The 20,874-nt window shown below is 41.3% G+C and overlaps 1 protein-coding gene across 3 annotated transcripts in view; it reads left to right on the plus strand.

Annotated features, from left to right (window-relative positions):
• The first annotated feature begins 7,780 nt into the window (after positions 1-7,780).
• The window catches only part of pdzrn4 (PDZ domain containing ring finger 4), a 28,923-nt gene continuing 15,829 nt past the window's right edge, over positions 7,781-20,874 (plus strand). Inside the window, exons 1-2 of one of the 3 annotated variants that reach the window (XM_026326868.1) lie at positions 7,781-7,907; positions 8,053-8,287. In XM_026326868.1, coding sequence (XP_026182653.1) covers positions 8,219-8,287 — 69 coding nt within the window. In that variant the 5' untranslated portion in view covers positions 7,781-7,907; positions 8,053-8,218. Of the gene's footprint in view, positions 8,288-20,874 lie in introns of all 3 variants that reach the window. The other 2 variants (XM_026326871.1, XM_026326869.1) reach the window with 2 other exon arrangements.

The raw sequence follows: 20,874 nt of genomic DNA on the forward strand, positions 1-20,874 counted from the left end.
CTCCCACACACACACACACACAAAAACAGGAAGTATTTGTCTTAAGTACGTGGAAGTGTGTGTGTGTGTGTGTGTGTGTGTGTGTGTGTGTGTGTGTGTCAAATAAAACCCACCTTGAGAGATTGGGTAAGAGATAAGTGTGATGCAGGGCTGCTTATATTTGGATTAGATTTTATTCATGATGCTCCAACAACAACCTGAACTATTTGTATGGCTTCATTCAACACCAGCATATCCTCTTACCATCTGAAAACACAATCAATTTTACCTTGAGGAGTAACTTCATTAGGTACAATCTCATTTCTCTACTCGCTTTCCCACCTACCTATTGAAATAAAGTTTCAGTTCAATATTTTTTGTTTACTGTCTAATCCTTTTGTGTGTTTGTTTTTGGCTGCAATAAATTGACTGAGTTGTAAGACAAATGTAGAAGTCAGGCAGCACACACAGGATTAGAGCTTTGCAACTACTTTCAGAGAAGTGAATTATTTCATTGTTTTTCTACAGTTGGAGTGGGCTTGAACTTTGGTTAATATATTAGGGGGAATATCATATGAAAAACACATTCTAGTAACAGAAAGAAAAGAATTCCACAAAACATTTTGAATAAGAAGTGTAGAGTGAGAATGTAAATCAGACATGGTTACAAACGGTTTATAATGATCGCCCAGGTCAAAATATATGCAGTACAATGGTGGTGATGTTAACCCTAACTATGCTTTATGATTGAAGAACACAATAAACAATTGAATGACTGGTTCACATTGATATTTATGTCTGTGTAATAGAAATCCCCTACTGACTTGCTGATCCTTAAGGTTTGCCAAATAACTGTATGTTCTACAGTCTGTGCTTTATTGAGCATATTGACTGCCAGTCTCTGCCAGTTAGCCAGCCACACCCTCAGCCACAGAGGGCCCCAAATCAATGCTGTGTGCTTATTCACTGCATGAGCTCAGGCCCCTGTTGTCATGGCTGTAATGCAGTGTACACGAAGCATTCAGATGTAAACTCAAAGTAGTAAGTGTATTTACAAATGAACACAGGTTAATGGCTGCTCTCCTGGTTAATGGCTGGGATTTCACCACCAGCCAAGAAAAGACTGGTTATAAAAAATAAAAAAAAAAGAAGAAGAAGATGGAACTGCAATTGTGTTGGAGCTCAACATGTGTCCTTCATGTACCTCCTCTTTCCAGATGGAACCATTGTTTCGAGTGCTTTTCCTGCTTTGACCACACCTCAGGTTGGCACATTGACATAAGATGTGCCGTAATATACAGACATAAGGAGGATCAGGGAGACAATGGACACTTCCTTATCGTCCTGACAGGCAGTAGCTTGTTCTACAGTCAGGATTAGATAGAATAGGAGGCACCGGCAGCTTGAAACCAGGAAGTGAGACAGCACGCGACATCGCAGGCCCCGCTTTGAGCTCAGCGGTGTATGACTAATCTTGTGTCCTCTGACCGAACACACTCGGTCTCTTATGCTGTTTTATCACCACGTGTGGGGGGCCAGATTAAGGCCACATTAATTCACAATGGGGAAGCTTTTTTAAACCCAGCCGGTGTGCTGATAAAAATTGAAGGGGCTGCACTCCGTCGAGGGAAGTTGCAAATATTTGTGAAATATGTTTTAAAAGAGGTGTGATGTTCCTCCCAGTCAAAGAAAGCATTCAAGTAAGTAGGCTATAATTATTGCGTTATAAACTACTGTGTATATTTGTCACAGATTTGAGCCCATATATTATTACGCAATAAACAGTAAGAAATGGTTCAACTTCAGCCAACAATGGGCAATTTTTTTTTAAAAATCAATACTTAATTTTTCAACTTTTATTACTTGTGGTAAACCTCAGTGATGAAAGACGTTTAATCCATCAGCCAGAAAACTGTGTACTTCTTCAATATAAAATGCCCAGACTGAGCAAGTGAAACAGATCAAAAGTGCTTGACACAGGCAAGATTTCCAAGATAACTGAAGGAAATGATGAAGGAGAGGGCTTAATGTAGGCTGTTCATGTCAGAGAGAACCTCTCCAAATCACTCTAGATTAAACTACATCTTTTATTCGGGGAGCTTCAGTAGGTCCTACATCAGGTTGGATATTACTTTAGTTCTGTTGGACAGCACCTTGGAGGAGGGAAATATCAAAAGCAAGAAATGTCAAATCAAATGAAACAATCTCAGCACTGTGACAGTCCAAAAATAAAAATAAAGGTCGAAATGACTAAATGGTCTATATATTTGCAGTGGTATATTTTTTGTTTACTCTATTTTTGTAATATTTGGCAACCCAGTGTCACTGTGCATGCTTCACCAAGCATGGCTCCAATCCGTATGGGTAAAGCCGTGGGATGATGTGTCTTTGTGTTTCTTGGCCTGCCTTTGAGGTTTGCAGTTAAGTCTGTGTATGGAAGTGTCTGTGTGCATGTGTGTGTGTGTGTGTGTGTGTGTGAGGGGAAGATGCTGGCCTTGTGTGCCTCAGTAATCCTGTTAAGCACCTGGACAATGAAGGAACAGCTGGCTTGTCCTTTTTGTGCTCTGCAGTGTGGCATGGAGGAGAGGATGATGTGTACACCTCTGTGAGAAATGAATATGGAAAAAGATAAACAATTCAAAGTATCTGTTGATTTGGGGTTTTTTTATCATCTGTCTAGTGTTTGTCTGGTTATTTTCCTCCACTTCCTTTGGCTGGTGGCACTCTCTTGGCTCTGTGGCTCCGAGCATGGTTCAATACTGGCACAGATGTTATGGAAAGTTTAAGAGGCCCTCTTGTGCCATTAGTCCGGCATCAAGGCCTGGGAGCAGCAGGGAAAGACTTCTCTAATCAGTTTTATTGGAACTTTGTTATTGGGTTAACACGTCAGGGTCAAGCCCAGACCCTAGTGGTGCTCCAGCACACTGGCTCGTGTGACGGGGCTATCTGTGTATGTTTACACCTTAAGGCTATAGCACAGATAATAATGTCACCTCTAACTCTATCTCATTTATGCATACACACTCACACACTAGTTGGCCAAGGTGAAACCTAAGCCTCAGCTGTGTGGCAGATGAGCTCCATTTGGTTAGATGCTATGATCAAATAAATACATGGGATCACAGCTCTCTGAAAGGTTTTTATCAGTTCCAGCCAAAAGTCTGTATGAATGAAAAGCAACAATAGTCTATAGCCATGCAGCTCTGGGAGCCTGTACCCGGGACACCGCAGTGCTTTGACCTCAAAGTTAGCATCAGCATCCTAACATGATCATAATGACAATATTATCTTGCATGTTTTGCACAGATATTGATATACTGTTTACTATCTTAGTTCAGCTGCTACTTCTTTCAGGATGCATTATAAATGTCTTTCAGTGGAACAAAGCACTTCTGTGCTTCACTAGTTGATTTTTGCATCAGTTTTGGGTATTTATGCTGTCAAAGTAAAGTTACTGAGGGAGATCTGAACCTGTGTCCCAGTTGCTTGAGGACAACCCCATTCATACAGATTACTTGACCCTGCATGCTCAATGTGGTGTGAGGTCAGCTGGTCAGACGCCAGTTTGGCTGATGGCTTATCGAGCAAAGACGCCGTCACAGTCTCGTATTCCCTCTGGTTATGCTGCTCTGTGGTTGCAAATTGCTGTATACATTGAATGGTGAAGTTAACTAAGAAGGGGATAACACATCCCCCCTTGGGCGTCTGGTCACAGTGGTTAAAGAAGCTCCTGAAACGTTTCCGTTTGCTTTTCTAAATAGCCTCGTTCAATGGAGCAGTGAAAAGAAAGTGTTAGCTACTGATTCAACAGTGATTTGACTTGTTTTAATGGCTGCCTCGGTTCATGTGATGCCAAGCTCTGAATGGCTTCATTATAACACGTTATACGCAGTCTATGTGTATATGTGAATTTGTGTGTATGTGTCAGCCTTGCTTTGCCTGGCTGCTCAAAGGGGACATAACTAAGATTGGACATTAAAACAAACTGTTTCTACAACAACTCACTAATGAATGATTTTTGTCCAACTGGCAGCCCGCAAATTATGAACAAAAGATCCCCCTGTGTTTTGCTGAATGGATCCCCATCTAGTTGTTTTATATTTTCCTTACTTTTGTGGCCTGATCATCTTTTGTTCCTTTTATAACTGAGCTCATAATTTGATAATTAAATGACTGGGAGAACTCAGTTTTTTTTTTTGTGTTTTTTTACAGAGTCAGTCATTTTGCTTCAACAATGGGGATCAGGAGACAATGAGTGGAGAGGAGAGTCATTATGAGGATTGGATCTGAATGTTGGCCTCCTGCAAAAGTAATTAGACAGTAATGAATAGTTACAAATGTAATTACTAGAACAAAAAACAGAAAAGGATGATGCTTTTCAATTACCATCACGTACCATCATTTCCCCTCGGCCTTTAGCTCCATGCTGTAAGTACCACTCTAATCATGTTTTACCTCGATAATGGTTCAGAGTGTTAAATAATGTATGGGTTATGGCTATTGAGAGCTGCGTGTGGGTCGCCCTCAGGCTCTTCTTCTGCCATTGGCTTTGAACCTTCCAGCGGTCTAGGCCAGCCAGAAATGCTGCTGTTTTGTATTGATCTTTCCACACATGCCTTCACATCTAAAAGTCGCATTACAAGTAAACTTTATCACCATAGGTGGTTGAAAATTGGAAAATTATTTAACAAAAGCCATGTCATGTAAACATCAGAAACCATCAAGTTAGACAAGACATCAGAACCTAAAGGCTTGGGTTCTAACTTCATAACAAATGTGATTCAAGCATCTGAGCTCTTTTTCTGAGTTTTCCACTGCTGTTTGGAACATCATAGCTGTTATCCCAAAGAGTCCTCAATGACATTGCATGAAGGACGCTCTGAGATCATCATAAAACCAAGATTTATGAGTCCTGGAGGTGTTTTCAGTCTGCCAGCACTAACATTAAAGATGCGCCTCTCCGTTGAGTCGGGGATGTGTGTATCTTGATGTGCTTCAAGGCAAAGAGAGGAAAGTTTACACTAGTAACTTATTTAACAGCAGTTTGTTCATATTCGGCAGAGTAGATCTTTGAGCACAGACTGAGTGCGTGATCATTGTTCCTGATTAGATCGGCTCTCTACCTACAATGCACCACTATATCTGTCATCAAGGATACTATGGTCTTCGAAACATTCACGCAGCTATAATTACCAGTGACACCTGAGTACTAAAGAAATCTTTTTCCAAGTTTCTTATAATTTATTATTTCTATTTTGAGAGGCAAATGTGTCAAGTTTCCCATTTTCTTTCAATCACATCCATATAGGACATTATGCAAATGTGGTGTTTTAACACCCCCACTCTGTAGCAAGCTATTTTTGGTTAACCTTTGATTGAATGGAAGATCTCAACCAGAATTTATGTAATATGACCATTACAGCAGTTTGAACCCACCTCAACCCTCCTCGCTCTAAGAATTTACTGACCACACAACCTTATAGACATGGCGCCACTCAGCTGCCCAACTGCTCATCCTGTTCTCAAACACCAGAGAGGCATATTTTGTTTGTGCAGATCTTCAAGGTTCTCTGTATAATTTTTCATCTACAGGTTTCAAATCCCATGTACCTTAAATTTATATGAGTCTCTTCAATTTTATATGAGAACATGAACGAGACATCTGTCCAGTGTCTCATGTACGCAGGAGCAATAATACAGGATGATAAAAGAAGAGAGAAGAGAAATTGGTAAGATGATGGAAAGTGGATGATATGAACAATAAAACGGACGGCCATAAATGACCACAATGATGTCACTTTTTGCAGGAATGGCTTGCGTCTCTGATTTACTTTCCTTTCACTGAAAAGTGGAGAAATACAATGGAAAATTTTACGTTTTCAGGAATCAATTGTACTGTGTGTGTGTGTGTGTGTGCATGTGTGTGTTTGTGTGTGTTCAGGGTGCACATTTAGCTCTCCGTCAGCAAATCTAAGCTTAGGGATGATCACAGTGCCAGTTTAACCAAAGTCTGGTGATATCACTAATCCCGTACTCAGACTGCAAACATCAGCTCTGGGAAAGAGCTGGAGACACTAAAAGAAGAGATAAAGAAACAAGAAAATAATGAAAGCAGGAAAACAACCCTAAATTTCATGAGTTGGTGATGTTACCCCAAGAACTCACGTTTGGAGGGCAGTGGAAACAGCAGTGACCTCATCAGAAGGGGACAGGCGGGGGTCAGAGAGGCAGGGTTAAGTGTTATCTGGGGGGCTGTATCTGGATCTGCTCCGATGCCCTTGACTGAACCACTATGGTCCTTGTACCTCTGTGACTGGTGATAAGGAAGATGACACATCTGCCTCTCTGCTCATGGTCCTAGTAGTGATGGCTATTCGTCATGCAGGCGGAGTCTGCCCACCTCCTGACTGGAAGTTCTCAGTTCACCATAAATCTGTACTGTTAGCCAATGCACTTGATTCATGCCTGTGTATTCTACAGTATGAATTGTATTGACACACTGAAACTGAAAGCACTAACGCCCGAGTTTAGAAAGTATGTAGTACAATACACTAAACTTCCCTTTATGTTTATATGTCAGAGGCTATTGTGTGTTAATATTCAAAGTGTCTCCCAGAAATTAGGCAACAAATCACACAGCACCAGTGTTGGACAAGTTACTTCCAAAATGTAATACATTAAATAGCACTAGATCCTGTCATTTGAAAGTAATTAGTTACATTACAATACTTTTGTTACTCAATTGTAATATATTGGTGTTACGAACTGAAAATATGAGTATAATTTTAAATTTCAGACAAAAAAGTTAAAAACTCAAATTTCAGTTTATAAACATTTTATATTCTTCAAGTCATAGTCCTTCGTTTACCTTAACCAAGTGCTGTGAGTGCCAAAACATGACCATAAACATGTTCAGTTTCCCACGTTATGTTGATAAAAAAATGTAATTTGCACTCCATTATGTTTCTGTCAAAACATATTTGCCGTGACAAATTAGCATAGTTTCTGCTGTGACAGGGTTGTAATATCTTCACTGCTGTTTCAATTTATCTCAGCTGTATCTCTGTCTTCCATCCTCTTTTCTCCTCCTCTTTCCATCACCATCTCTTTCCTTCACTCCCCCTATGTCCCTCACCCCCATAGAGAGGGGCCAGTTGGGCTGGAAGCTAATTTGAAGCCAATCAATACTAGTCTGTGTTTCTTCCTGTGTGTCAGCCCAGTTCTGTGGCCTTGTTTCTCTGCCGATAGAACGAAGGAAGCATCTGTTAGGTGACTATCGCTCTCTGACTGTAAATCTATGGTGTCCACTAAACACCACTCCCCCACCCACTGGACTGTGAAAAAAGCTATCTGATTGAAACCAAATGAGATTGATCTCTATGCCAAATCCAGCAGTCAAATGTATGCACTAACAAATAGCCCTCTCAATTCTTGAGTAACTGTGGGGATGTCATTTTGATTCCCATTTTTTTTGTGTGTGTGTTAAAATTTTTTGTGTTGAATTTTGCTTTTTTTGTTTGCATGTTGGTGTACAGATGGGAAACAAACAAGTATATACTTTGGAGCAAACAAAAACAAATGCCACCACTGGTGCCATTTGTCAAACAATCACACAAACAGCATGTCCTCCACTTTGCCTGCACACAATAACACTGATGTTCCGATACTGAGTCTGTCCAAGATAAGGTAAAGTCCCCTCCCTCTTCTTCCAGCCCCTTCCCTTTAACAACCAATGAGAATGCTGTCTGTTAATGAGCCAGAGTAGGAACAGGCATGTGTAGGCAGCCTGCCACAGGAGGAGGTGTGTCTCCATGAGGCAAAAGTGTGTGTACAACCAGCGTGTGCTCACACTGAGAGAGGAGGTGGTGGAGAAAGAGTGTATGTAGGCATGCAAGTGAGAATCAAATGAAGGAGACACAGGCAACAGGGTAAGAGAAGCAAGCTGCTTTTACTCATCTTACTATTAATACATTCTTCACAAACACACACCCACACACACACACATTGAAGGAACTGCTTCAATAACCTCAACAGTGAACTGAAACACATGTGTATGTGTGTATTTGTGTTGAGCTCGCAGAAACAGAGGGGATCTCTGAGGATACACGGATGAGAAAGAGGTGTGGAGGAGCCAAGGAAGAGGAGCCCGAGTGTGTTTCGCCCCAGGGGGAGCTCACACACACCGCAGACAGCACGCACACTCCAGCGGGCACTCAGTTCTGTTTCCCTGACAACTACAATGGGCTGCAATTTGTGCACCTTGCAGAAACGGGAGGAACACTACAAACTGCTGTATGAGATTGCACAGGTAAGTGAGACAAGACGGATGCGAGGGGAGAGGTTTGGTTTGTTTAATGATGAGCCTCTTCACTCTGATAAAGTTGAACAGCAGCAGAGGATTTTGTGATTGTGGTTGCTGGAGTTGGATTTCCTTCCTATATGCAAGAAAGATAAAAGTGAGACATAATAAGGAGGAACTGAGAAAAGTCAGTAAATGCAAGTGAGTAAGAAAGAAGACAGGTTGAGAGGGAAACTGTAGAGGAAAATGGGAGAGATAGATGAGAGGAATATACAAAAACGAGTTACTTCCAGGCTGGCGGAGAGCCTGTGTGTATGCATGTGTGCGTATTGTTCTCTCCATCAAAGTGAGTGGAGCTAGTTATTTCTCCTTAGTAGCAGTAGATGTGAGGAGAAGTTTTCATCTTTTTCCCGTGCTGGCTCCAGGGGAATTCATTACATCTCCTCTGCCTGTGACTGTCTAGAAGCAATGCAGTTCAAAGAACAAGCAGCAAATATGTTGTGCTGTTTTCACCACTGTTGTCTGTCACAAGTGGACCTTTTTTTATCTACATGTGACCTGATGTGATGGATTTTCATTTCACTGCTGTCATGTAAAGATCCAATTCAACTTCTGTGATTGGGATGCTGTTTTATTGAAGTTACATTTACATTATGTGTCTATAATTGACCTTTGACCCTTTTGTTCATAACATATAGGTAGAGATGAAACCGAAGAAGTGTTTCAGTAATTTTAGGTACATATTCATACAAAGCCATTGACTCCTATTATTACCTCCGCCAACAATCGTATTGTCATTGTTAGCTGTAAAACACTGTGCATGTATAACTTGTCGTCTTTTACATGGCTTGGCTTGAAAAATGATGTTTGTCCTCTCGGACCACTTTTCAAAAACTACCATGGTTTACTACAGGTTTCAGATGTTAGCTGACTTTAAATTCAATTAAGGAGAAGCAAACATATAAAGACGTGCAGTTTACATCGTGTTCACGGCAGCGACACGGCTATGTGTGGAGCTGATCATAGGGAAACACGTGCTCTGGATTTTCTCTGTGGGCTACACGAACGTCAGGCCAGCAGCAGCGAGGATTCATTCATCATTTAGTATCTTCCACAGTTACAGACTGCAAGGAAACTGGATATGGCAGAATGAGCAGGACTGTTGAACTCTGCAGCTTAGTTTATACTGTTATCATATATCACGCAATGTCTAGTTGTATGAAAACTGTCTACATTCATTAGCACTGATGGGACATTGAGGCTGTCGCCAGGATGTTGATCGTGACGCGGACCTCATGTTGTAATGTTTGGTGCTCCCTGAAACGTATGAAATGTTAGATGCTGCAGTTTCAAGCTCATTATACTCTCTAAAGTAAATGTCGCCGTGTTTTAATGAGATGGTAGATGCTTGTGTTGTCGACTGGGTGAGTGCAAGAAATCTAGCAGTGTCAATTAAAGGAAACTCTAGGAGGGCATGGCTCTTTTTGTAATGTGGCATTAATAGATTATTATGACCAAAACAAAGGCAGGAGTCCAGTATGATATCCTGGTGTGCAATTTATCATCAATTAAATATTCAAAGACATATAAAAGAGATGTGTCTGACTAAATTATAATGATGCTGAATATTGTTTACAGGAATAGGTAGGCATTTAAAAGATAGATCAGATGGTTGATATCATTGAGCTGCTTCTAGACTTTACATATGCACCAAAAAAGATGTGAGTCTACAGAACAGATATTGCTCAGGCAGTTTTTATTTGGCAGAACAAAGCGGCAGATGTAATCTCTCATAAGGCATGGTGTTTGCTAAGAGCTTGGCTGGAACTAACAAAAAAAATGACCCTTATGGTTTCTTGCTATTTCCGCATCACGCTGTAGGTGTCCTGGCACTATGGCAGATATCCAAGGAGTGTGTGTGTGTGTGTGTGTGTGTGTGTGTGTGTGTGAGTGTGAGAGAGAGAGAGAAAGAGACACTGTGCGTGAGCAAGCACACCCACTTACTGTTAAATGCTCTGTGGTGTTTATGTGACAGTCGGCAGACACGTACAGTTCTCATTACCAGTGCGAAAGAAAGAGAGAGAGAGCTCACCAGGCAGGAAGTGTGTCAGTGTGACTTTGTCCCAAAACTCAAGCCTGAGGAGCCTGAGGAGGGGGATTCTGCAAATCCAGAGAGACCAGTCAACAATCCCTCTGTCTCTTTCCTTTTTTTCTCCTTTTTGCCATCCCAGACTCATTTCTGCTCCTTCCTTTTTCATACTTTCTCCTTCTCTGTAACCTTCATTAGTCCTACTCTCCCTGTCTTTCTCGCTCTCAGCAATCTGTTTCTCCCCTCTCTCATTTTACTTTGGCACTCTCACAGCACTACAGACTCTAAATGTGTTTTTGTCCTGTTGTACTTCCAGCAGTGCTGCACAATAGGAGACCACCTGCTTCATATACCAATGAAAAACCAAAGGATGCAGGGCTGGAACAGGTGGAGCTTTAGACTAACTGAAGTTCTTCAGTTGTCCTTGCACACCCTGGTGCTGTATTCTTGTTGTGGTCAGTGATTCCTGGCCATTGTGGTTTCCTGTCAGAGCAATGACACATTCGAGAACAACAGTTTGATGTTGTTGGATGTGTAAAGGGTGTTCAGTTTGAATTTATTTCCCTTGTGATAAAAAATGAACAGCTTGTCCAGCTTTGTGGCATCATCAACTCGAGATTGATGTTTTGACTTCCACCTAAGAGAGACAGCTGTCTGTGTTTGTGTGTATGACCTTTGGTGTCTGAAATCCATCCACCCATTAGATATACCGCTGATCCTGTGGCTGGTTGAGGTAGGGGGGCTGGAGTCAATCCCACCTGACTCTGGCAAAGAGGCAAGTTAAACCCTGCACAGGTTGCCAGTCTATCACAGGGCTAACACATGTCACAAATGTTTTTTTTTAGCTGTCTTTTGTGGGTGAAACTATGACCTCTGGATTTCAGCTGTTTTGTTCTGTTGTAATGATTTGTTCCCCCAAAACGGACATATGTTTGGAACAGACCTGTTCAGCACCTTTTATTTTGCAAAAGTAACATTTCAGAGGCCAGTTCCATCTTTGAGCCTGCAGCCCTGCTTTGGTGTCTCATACAACACAGCGGCTATCTCTGTTCACACAGCTGCACTATTTTGACAGGAGTACCGGCTGCCCGACCCCAACTGCCTCGCAGCCAATGAGAGATTTATGATACTCGTCAGACCATTTACATTCCACTTTTCATTTGTGATTTTGTGTGTGTGTGTGTGTGTGTGTGTGTGTGTGTGTACCTCTGCACACTTACTTATGCATGTGACCATGGGGCTCCATCCAGGATGTAACAAGAGCCATTCCATATTTTGCTTGGGGCTCTGTTAAATTGTCCCAGAGCCTCTGGCCTTCAGAGCCTCATAGGACTAATGTGTTTTGTCCTTTTTTTTTGTACCAGATTCAGCACTATTTTAGGACAACATCCTGTATCTATATAACAGCCACTTACTACCATGTGTGTTCTCTATAGACGAATCCACTGTTAATCAAAATACACTTGTTGAGTGCATTTTAGTCAGGTATTGTCTAATAGTCTTCAGTTATAGTCCTTAGGATTTTCATTACATCAGTCCTGTTTTTATGACTGTTTATGGCTGACATTTTACAGTAGTGTAGTGTACTATATATGCTCTCTGTAACTGCCTCTCTATAATGTGTTTGATATGACACATCCGTACCAGTTACTACCTTGTTTTTACCTTTAATACCTATACGTTTGACTTGTACCTTTTCATTCCCCTTATTGTACATATGTGGGTGTGTTGGGTTAGAAACCAGGCCAATCCTTGGTGCAGGCCTGTCCTCAAGAGGCAGATGCTGTGCCACATGTCCAGACTGTCAGACAGCATGGAGGGGGCTAGATAGATACCCCTTCATCCCGCCACCACCTATGGTGTCCAGAGCAGTGGTAGCTGTGGTCAGAGCCACACAACCGTCACCTCCATATGGCCACCTCAGACCTGGACCAGGACATCATCCAGATAAGGATGTGAAATATGTCAGTGGTGTCGGTTGCATTGGCCTGAGAGGTCAGGGCCTTTTCTCAACCATTGGAGAAATATCTAAAGCGGAAAATGACCTGGTAATGCAAAAATCATCTTAGTGGATGATCATGCAATTACAGAAAAATATTCCTGTGATCCTAGAACATGCATCACTGAGAAGTGTGCAAGTCAGGAAATTAAGATGAATGTAATCTTTTGCTCCCAGACATCTCTTCTGAATGATGTGTTGGGCCATAAAAACTGCTACAGATGACCTGCAGAGGATGAAGGGAGGTGGTATCACCTGATTTATCAGCTGCCTACTTATCAGAGAAGCACAACACTCCAGAACTCTGTTTTCTTTTCTGTGTCCCTCTGATGGGATTTTGAGCTCAGCAGAAACTATTGAATAAGTGACCTTTTCATTTTTTCCTGCATTTTTCACCCCAACAAGTTGTTCGCCTGTCTGTGTGGGTCACTGAGTGTGACCTTTTCATCTCTGAGTGTAATTCCACTTGACAAGTCTCTTGTTTCAACACACACACACACACATGCATAGTTGCTGTGTGTGGTTTTGAAAGGTAATTTTGGATTCCTTATCAGAAGAGAATTATCCTTTTTTTAATCAAGCTACAATACCAGGATTGTGGCATCGAGACTTCCCTGATCTCAGATTTATTTTAAGTTTTAGAACAGATGTTTTTTTGCATTTTTTCATTTCGAAATATGAAAGCTACAACTTAAATACTACAAAAAAAAAAAAAAACGTAACGGTTTGTACAGTGTATGACAAAGACAACCACACTTTCAGCTCAGAGCTTAGACATACTAAAAAATAAACAGTGAAAAGCATTGGATTTTCCCACTAAAAATGTTAATCTATCATTATGGAAATGAACTTTGCTGTTGAACACACATCATCTGGTGTCTTCCATCATGGTTATAGTTGCTCGTTGGAGCACAGCATGGCGATAATGCCACATGATTTAGAGATGCATATGGTCTCGTCACCGATGCCACATCTTGTGGTCGCCAGCCAAAAACGGAAACTTGAAATTGGTGATTCTTCAGCATCAAGTTAAGGCCAGCTCAATACAGGAAACAGCACCCTGGTGTTGGGTGAGAAACTAGTGAAATAGTGTGTAGTGTTAATAGTGATAGTAAAAACACTTTTGTATGTGTGTGTCCCTGTGTAGGTGGTGACAGGATGACTGGTGGTTACAGGATGACTGAAAGCCTGAAAGTCTGTCTTTGTGTATCTGCCTGCTTGGTTGTTAGAAAAAAAACTCTTTTTCTGGCAGAATGTGTGTGTGTGTGTGTGTGTGTGTGTGTGTGTGTGTGTGGGAGGGGGTTCACAAAGTCAGGGGAAGACAGGTCTGCTATAGGGGGGGGGGGCAGCAACCATCACTGTTTCACTCGACCAGCCAACGATCTCCCCCTGCGTTAGCTCTGATAAGCCCAGGATGAAAGCCTTTCTGTGGGCAGAGTGACACTCCTCTCCCACCCTACCCCTGTCTCCCCCTCCAGACAAGGCAAAGGATGCACCCATGATGCATTTACACAACTACACAGCAATGTTAAGTGACAGATATGCCTATTTGCGCGCTCTGAGTACATTCAGGTACCACACTGGGGGGAAAAAATCACACTGTTTTCTTTTTTTACAACTGTGTAAAAATGTCATTCAAGCTCTTAGCAGCCAGCAAGAGGACTTATCAGTTGTTATCAGCCTCTAGCTGATTACCATACTCAATGATCAGCCAAGTGGCCTGGCCAAGATGATAGGAGGTAGGAGTGAGAGGAAAAGGAAAAAGAGAAGGATTGTGAAGAGAAGAATGAGGGGGAAATGAAATGGTAAAGGGAGGAATGAGGTGAGATAATGAGATAGTACAGTAGAAAAAACAGGTCATGTGTCATCAATAAGTCTTTTTAATCCGCCCGTTATATAGATTTTTTTTTTCTTTTTAAACCTCGCCCTCTCCACATCCCAAAGTCTAACCCTCCTCCTCCCCCTCGTCACTTATCAGGTGCCAGACACTGTTTCAGGTCCGTTCCGTTCCAGTACCCCTGTCTATTTTTCTGCCTGTTTGTCACTGTCTGTCTATCCCGCTCATTAATACACTTTGGCATAACCCCACCCTCTGAGGTGCCACAGATTTTCACTACATGTTGGAAAGACACTGGAAAGAAACATAGTGTAGTGATGGAGAGACACAGAGACACCCTGTCATTCATGTGTGGCAGGGTGAGACACTAATTTTGTGTGTGCGTTGTCAGCCAGTGACTGTTACAGTTTGTAGCCAACCTTGTGCTAGAATAACCCAATAATACACCTTATGGCCACATGCTGCAGGCTATGTTTTGTCAGGTTAGACAGATGTTACGGCAAACCATCTGGAGCTGTTAGGGATACGTTGCAGGCATTTGCTGGTACATGGCGCTACAAAAACGCACACAAACACACTAAATATGCACAAAAGATTCCCCTAGATATTTGGCCGATGCAGGGGGAAAACACTAAAACTTCAAAGATAAAAATAAAAAAACTTCTCTGTTTCACATGAGCATAAAATTTTTCTCAGTCAGATCTTTGGCTGATTTCTTTGGCAGTAAAGGTGCAATCCGCATCCTAGACCAAATGTCAGTAGCACTATAAAAAGAAACTCTTTTTGCCCTCCTCTTTTTTTCTCTTTAAGAGTATCTCCATAATGCACAGTTTTGTTGTGGTAGTTGAGTTTGTTACAAGTTGTTTTTAGGTCTAAACATTTGCAGCTGGTTGCTGGTAATCTCAGTGCATTTCTGCATATCCATCTTGATAAGGCTGTTAGCTAAATGTTTAAAATGCAAATGGGGGTTTTCTGTGCCATTGCCAAGTATGTTTTGAACCAACAGTGTGGATGCTGGGTCTAGGTGGTCTAAAGGGAGATTAGATTACAGCAGAGCACTGGTGTTGAATTCCAGCTTAACCAGCTTGGGTTGAAAAGTCATTAGGCCCACTCAGAGCCTGGCGTCGAGTCTAGTTACAGATAGAATAACACTAAACCATCTGCATAGTGGGGGCTGGGGGTGATGCATTTAGTGTGGGGTGTAACCATAAGCCTTGTGTTGATATGGGAAATGTCCTCAGGATGGAAAGTGGCCAAAGCAGCGTGGATGGGTCTTTGTTGTTAGTTTGAGGTCTTCTGTTGTGCAGTCTAATTAAATCAAGGCTGTCAGATGTATGAATGATCTTTAGAAATGAAAAAATCTCAGCGAGTGCAGGCAGGTTGTGAAAACAGATAAAACAAAGACTTGCCCCAAACTGTTAAATTAATGCTAATTAGTGCTTCTTTAATGTGTAAATTTTAATTGTCAGCTGCAGTTATCTCATCATATGTCTATACTTCACCAAGTAGTTTTAATTCTTAAACCTAGCCCAGGAGTTTTTGGACCTAAACCAGATGACTTGTGTAAAACAGGAATGTTCCATGTTCATTACTGTGGAATAACGACCTAATGAACCGTTCAGTAGGTGAATCAGGACCTGTTGAGTCATAACTATGTTTCATTAAGAAATTATAACAGTCTATTGAATTTTTGATAACATCCAAAGCAGCTGTCAGAAAACCCAAAAATTATACATTGCAAGGCCGAATAAAATCCTTATGGAAATTATAGGTTGTCTGAACGAACCAGAGCAAATAAAAGATTTTCATCAAACTGTCAGATTTAGGCCACACCAAGTTAAAGTTATCTTCCTGCATGTATGTCGCCATTTTTTTCAACATGCTTCATGTTCTTGTTGCATGGAAACTCAAGCAAATTAGGCCCGTGACCCATTTTAGGAAACAATGTTCTGATTAGACGAGTCAGTCTGTGATACAGTGAAAATTACCTGAACACAGCCGCTAATCATCATCTGACTGATAATACGTTGGTGGCAGATGTGATTAGCCATTCACTCGCTCATATTGCGACGTTCACTCGGCTGCCTCAAACTGTGAATACAGTTGAATTCTTGATTGAGGCGCATCGAATGAGGGGTAAATTGCTCCAGAGAGTCTCTCTCTTACTTAACCATCCATGCTTTGGGATGGAGGTATTTGTCATCAGAGGAAGAGCTCTGCATGTCTGCTCTGTTAGTGGAGTGTGAAGTCGTTTTTCTTCTCCACCAAAGGGCGGACTAAGGAAGCTTCAAGTTATGAATAATGCTAATGGGTTAGGTGCTTCCAGCGAGCATAAACATGCATCATTTTAAAATGAAAAAGGCAAAGGTTTGGGTGGGAGGAGGGAAAAACCTAAGTTAAAGTCTAAGTTTCTCTCTCTTTTTTTTTTTAAGGCATTAATTTTATGCAGAAAGCAGCACATAAATCTTTTATATTTTCCTTCTCCCCAGTAAAATGTTTTCACTTTCCAAGCTTTAGCATGTTCTGCTAATTATGCCCTTGCATCCGGAGCCAACTCGTTTTGCCTTCAACCAGATCTGTGCTCATATGAATAATACGGATACATAGGGAAGACTGCCTCCTTTCTGAAAATACATTTTTAGATTTAAGATAAACACAACTACTCTAAGTTGGGTCTAGTGTGCACTAATTATTCCTCTATATTCCCGTCTTTGTGTCAAGATAAAAAAAAACATGATGTGCTTTTGAATTAGCTATTCTGACCAAAACGCTGTGCTAAAGAAAACTTTGTATCCTTTCCCAGAAATAAGCTTCTTTTTAATAAATTTATTATTCATAACATGCTTGGATGGAGAATGTGTGCTCAGCTTTCCCGTACGGTAAAATATAACCTCTTTGTGAACTCCGCCGTCTGATGAATTATGTGAGTGTAATCGGTGACCCCCCAGAGCCTAATTTAAACTCATTGCTACTATGTGTCGAGGGGCTGGAGGAAGGGCCACTCTATTGTTCAGCCCAGCTCACTGGCTGTTGTTTTAATGGCAGATGAGCTATTAATGGCCATGTAATGACTGTGGGGAGGACAGGGTGCCACAATAGAGTCTCATAGTTTTTGCGTAGGCCACGTACATCAGTCAGTCAAGACAACTCTCTGCATAGATACACACAGAGACACACACAAGCATACATGCACAAAATGTAAAGACAAAAACATTCTTTTAATCTTCAGACACACATTGATATGGGCACAAACACACAGAGTGAAAATGAAAGTGACTTCTATTGATTTGTCAGTTAAGAAGTTTCCCAGTCATCCAGCATCGGAGCACCCTGTCTCATCACGAGCAAAACAAATGGCGCTAATTCTCAACCCGTCAACCCCCCAGTGTGACAAAAGAAGGCTAATTTATGCATTGGCAACATGGTGTGTGAGGAATAAGCACATGGCAGCAGGGCTGGATGCTCAATCGCAGATCGAGGTAATTGTGATTTGGTTGCTAGGATGTTGAGGGTAATGAATGTCTTGTTGATGCAGTTTGTCATAACCCATGCCATCCATGGCTGCTTGAGGACACAGAGCCTATTAGTTAAACACAGACACATTGGCCCTGCCATGATGCATGAGCCCACCATACATAAGGCATTATTCATTTTCCGAGAGTATATGAAGAACTGCCAGGCTAAGGTCAACGTTGAATAAGATAGTGGATTAAACTAGGTAGTGTGAAGAAAACCTCTTGACTTTGCCCATGGGGTTTTCAGCCTTTTAATCTAAAAACATACTGAGGTACAAATGAAGAAGTAATGTCTAATAGGAGTGTCCCCATTGATGATTCAGTAGGAGGATTGTTTTTCCGTTACTACTAGCACATATGCTGTTGTAGTTCTTTGAATAAATAGAATAAAAAACTCTAACTCTATTTCCAAGAAGCAGAATATAAATCATGTTTGATTCCAAGGCTTTACCACTGGGAAGTATCTGTATTCATGAAGCCTAATTGAAAGGAGGCCTGTCTTGCATATAGCAGTGGTACAAAGTGCAGGAAATTAGATGGTTCTTCGTGTGTGCGCTGACAGATAACCTTTGATTTCTCCCCACTTACATCAGAAATGGCTGCTTGGAATGACAGTCCAAGTCACAAGTCAACAGCCTCTGATGTCTGCACGCATGTTTCTGCCACTAGTGTTCTTTTGCCAGGGTGTAAAGGTAGGCATGTGAAGAGCAGTACAGGGGGAAACCCTTGTGAGATGCAAAGAAAAAAAAAACAGGTGGAGAAGATAGTGCATTAGAAAGAGTATTTTTTTACTCATTGAATCAGAGTGCAGTGGGCTGACATAAAATGGTGAAAGGCAAAAAGGAAAAACATAACTAGGCAGAAAAAAAAAAAACGTTATGATTGGATCAATAATCTGAGTAATTTAAAAGTAAATGTAATGTACCCGAGCGGTTGCATATGGTAAAGCTTGTTTGAAGCAGTCCTGGGAAATGTCTTTTGTTTTAGCCGTCCACAAGAAGCAGAACAGCAGAGTCGATCTTGTTGAAGGACACTTCAGCAGTGCAGATGCTTCATGAGGGGCTTGAATCCAGAATAACCAGCTGAAGGACAGTACACCAGCCTGTTACTTTCAGCAAGTATTATTGAACAGGGACATGCGAGAAGCACTGGCCTCTGCTGTTGCTGTGAGATTGAAGCGTTCTACTCTTTAGCTAAAAGTTCATACATTTTTAAATTTTAACACTCCCTCTGAAGCCAAGATCTAACAGCTGAAACAAGCCAGCACTGTGAAGAGCGATTCCTAGCGGAAACACAGCCTAATCTACTGCACCCAGACACTGTGTGATGTAGAAGGGACTGACCTGAGCGGGCCACTTAACATCCATCCCGACAGCAGCTATTTAATCCATGTTTCATGTTGTCATGCGGCCTTCCTCACGCGGAACTAATTAGTTGTTTTCTCCTGTTGTGCAGAAGCCCATGTCTATGAAAAACTGTGAAGGGCACTCATTACAACTTGTACGCGCAATTGCAGGCGTGGACATAGATGCAGTCACGGGCACAGACGAGCACATAAACACAGGCGGGAAGAGCTGAACTCAATTTGGTGAATAAGGGTCATAATAGGAGCACTGAGTGGGATCTCCTTGAACCTTATGCCATAGCTTACCACACATACAGACACATGAACACACACATACAGTACGCACACACCCCAAGCCATCGCTACTACTACCAATACAAACACACATCTCTCGCTCTCTCTCTCTCTGAGTCCATCCATCTGATTTGCATTTTGGTTAACACTCTAATTGCCTCTCATTAAATACCTTGTCACTTTGATTAATTGGTGCGATGCAGAAATGTAAAACAGCAGAGCATTACAATGCGTAGTGAGCAGTTGCTGATTGGAAAAGACAAACAAGCCTGGTGGGGGAAAAAAAAATGGAAAACAATGGTGAAAGTGAAGTTTAATCTTTTAAATTTTGCAGAAAATTGCAGAGTTCAGAGAAAAATCTGCAGGTATCTGAAATTCAAATTCAAAATTCAGAAGTATGGGATGATGTCTACTCTCCTGAAATCCATTTCCAGTTAATGTAGGAAAATAAATATGTTAACATGGACTGGCTTCCTTTCATATAATAGACCAGCGTGCTTTAAAATGACAAGTAATTTGTTTTGTCAGGGCCCTTGCTGTCATGTTGTTATTCATGAACTGTGCCAGAAATGTGTCAAGAATTGCTGAGAGACAAGAATAATTTCTGGTTGGAATCTATAAGTATGCAAAGGTGCCCTTAATCTCATTCATAGCTGCTGATCACCGGCCAATACTGTGACCTGGCTGCTGTGGTCAGCTACAGCAGTGCAGAAACACAAAGACAGGACTCACATGTTCTCAGACTAAATATAAGTGTAAATGAATCACATCACACCAGTCATTTACTCCAGAGCGGCATCGTACTGAGTTTGAAATGGGCTATAATTGTAGTGAATTATGTATTTAAGCCACTCTCGACCAAATCATACATAAAGTTATAGGATTCTGTAACTCCTTTGAAATGACAGGTGCTGTAATTGTAGAGGAAGTAAAGGTTGTTTTTGATTACTTTACTGAAAAGAAACTTATTTTTACTATGATATTTTTTGCAAAACAAGATAATAGCATGTAATCATAGAAATAAAATTTTCCAAATGAGGCTGTCTCTAAGTCCAACCGAAAGTAAACACAGAAAAAGTCACCTATAGCTGACTGCATTGGGAACTGTTTATGGGGCAACTTGATATCTAAAGTATCTGCCTTATTAATTTGCCTCAAAACCCTTAACTGAACCTTTGCTAATCAGATAACAGCAGTTAAATGATGTTGAACCTCAGCTGGTAGTATAGTAAAATGTTTTGAAAACATAGAGGTTTCATTTCATTTTAACTCTGCCCATGCAATTTCACTAGCTTTCTTCAGCATACATGCATCATGAGCACCATGGTATTCTCATCCTGCACAAGGCAAGGGTCAATCTGATTCAGCTGACCAAGCATGGCCCACCAGTTGGACAGCCTGCCACTCAAATTTATGAAACCATCATCTCCTTTGCCTCTGCTGCTCTAGGGTGATATTGCGTGTCAGAGACTTTTATTATTGAAATGAGACATTTATAACAGTGAGCCTTCGCCACA

The sequence above is a fragment of the Mastacembelus armatus genome, chromosome 23, assembly GCF_900324485.2.
Source record: "Mastacembelus armatus chromosome 23, fMasArm1.2, whole genome shotgun sequence".
Lineage (NCBI taxonomy): Eukaryota > Metazoa > Chordata > Actinopteri > Synbranchiformes > Mastacembelidae > Mastacembelus > Mastacembelus armatus.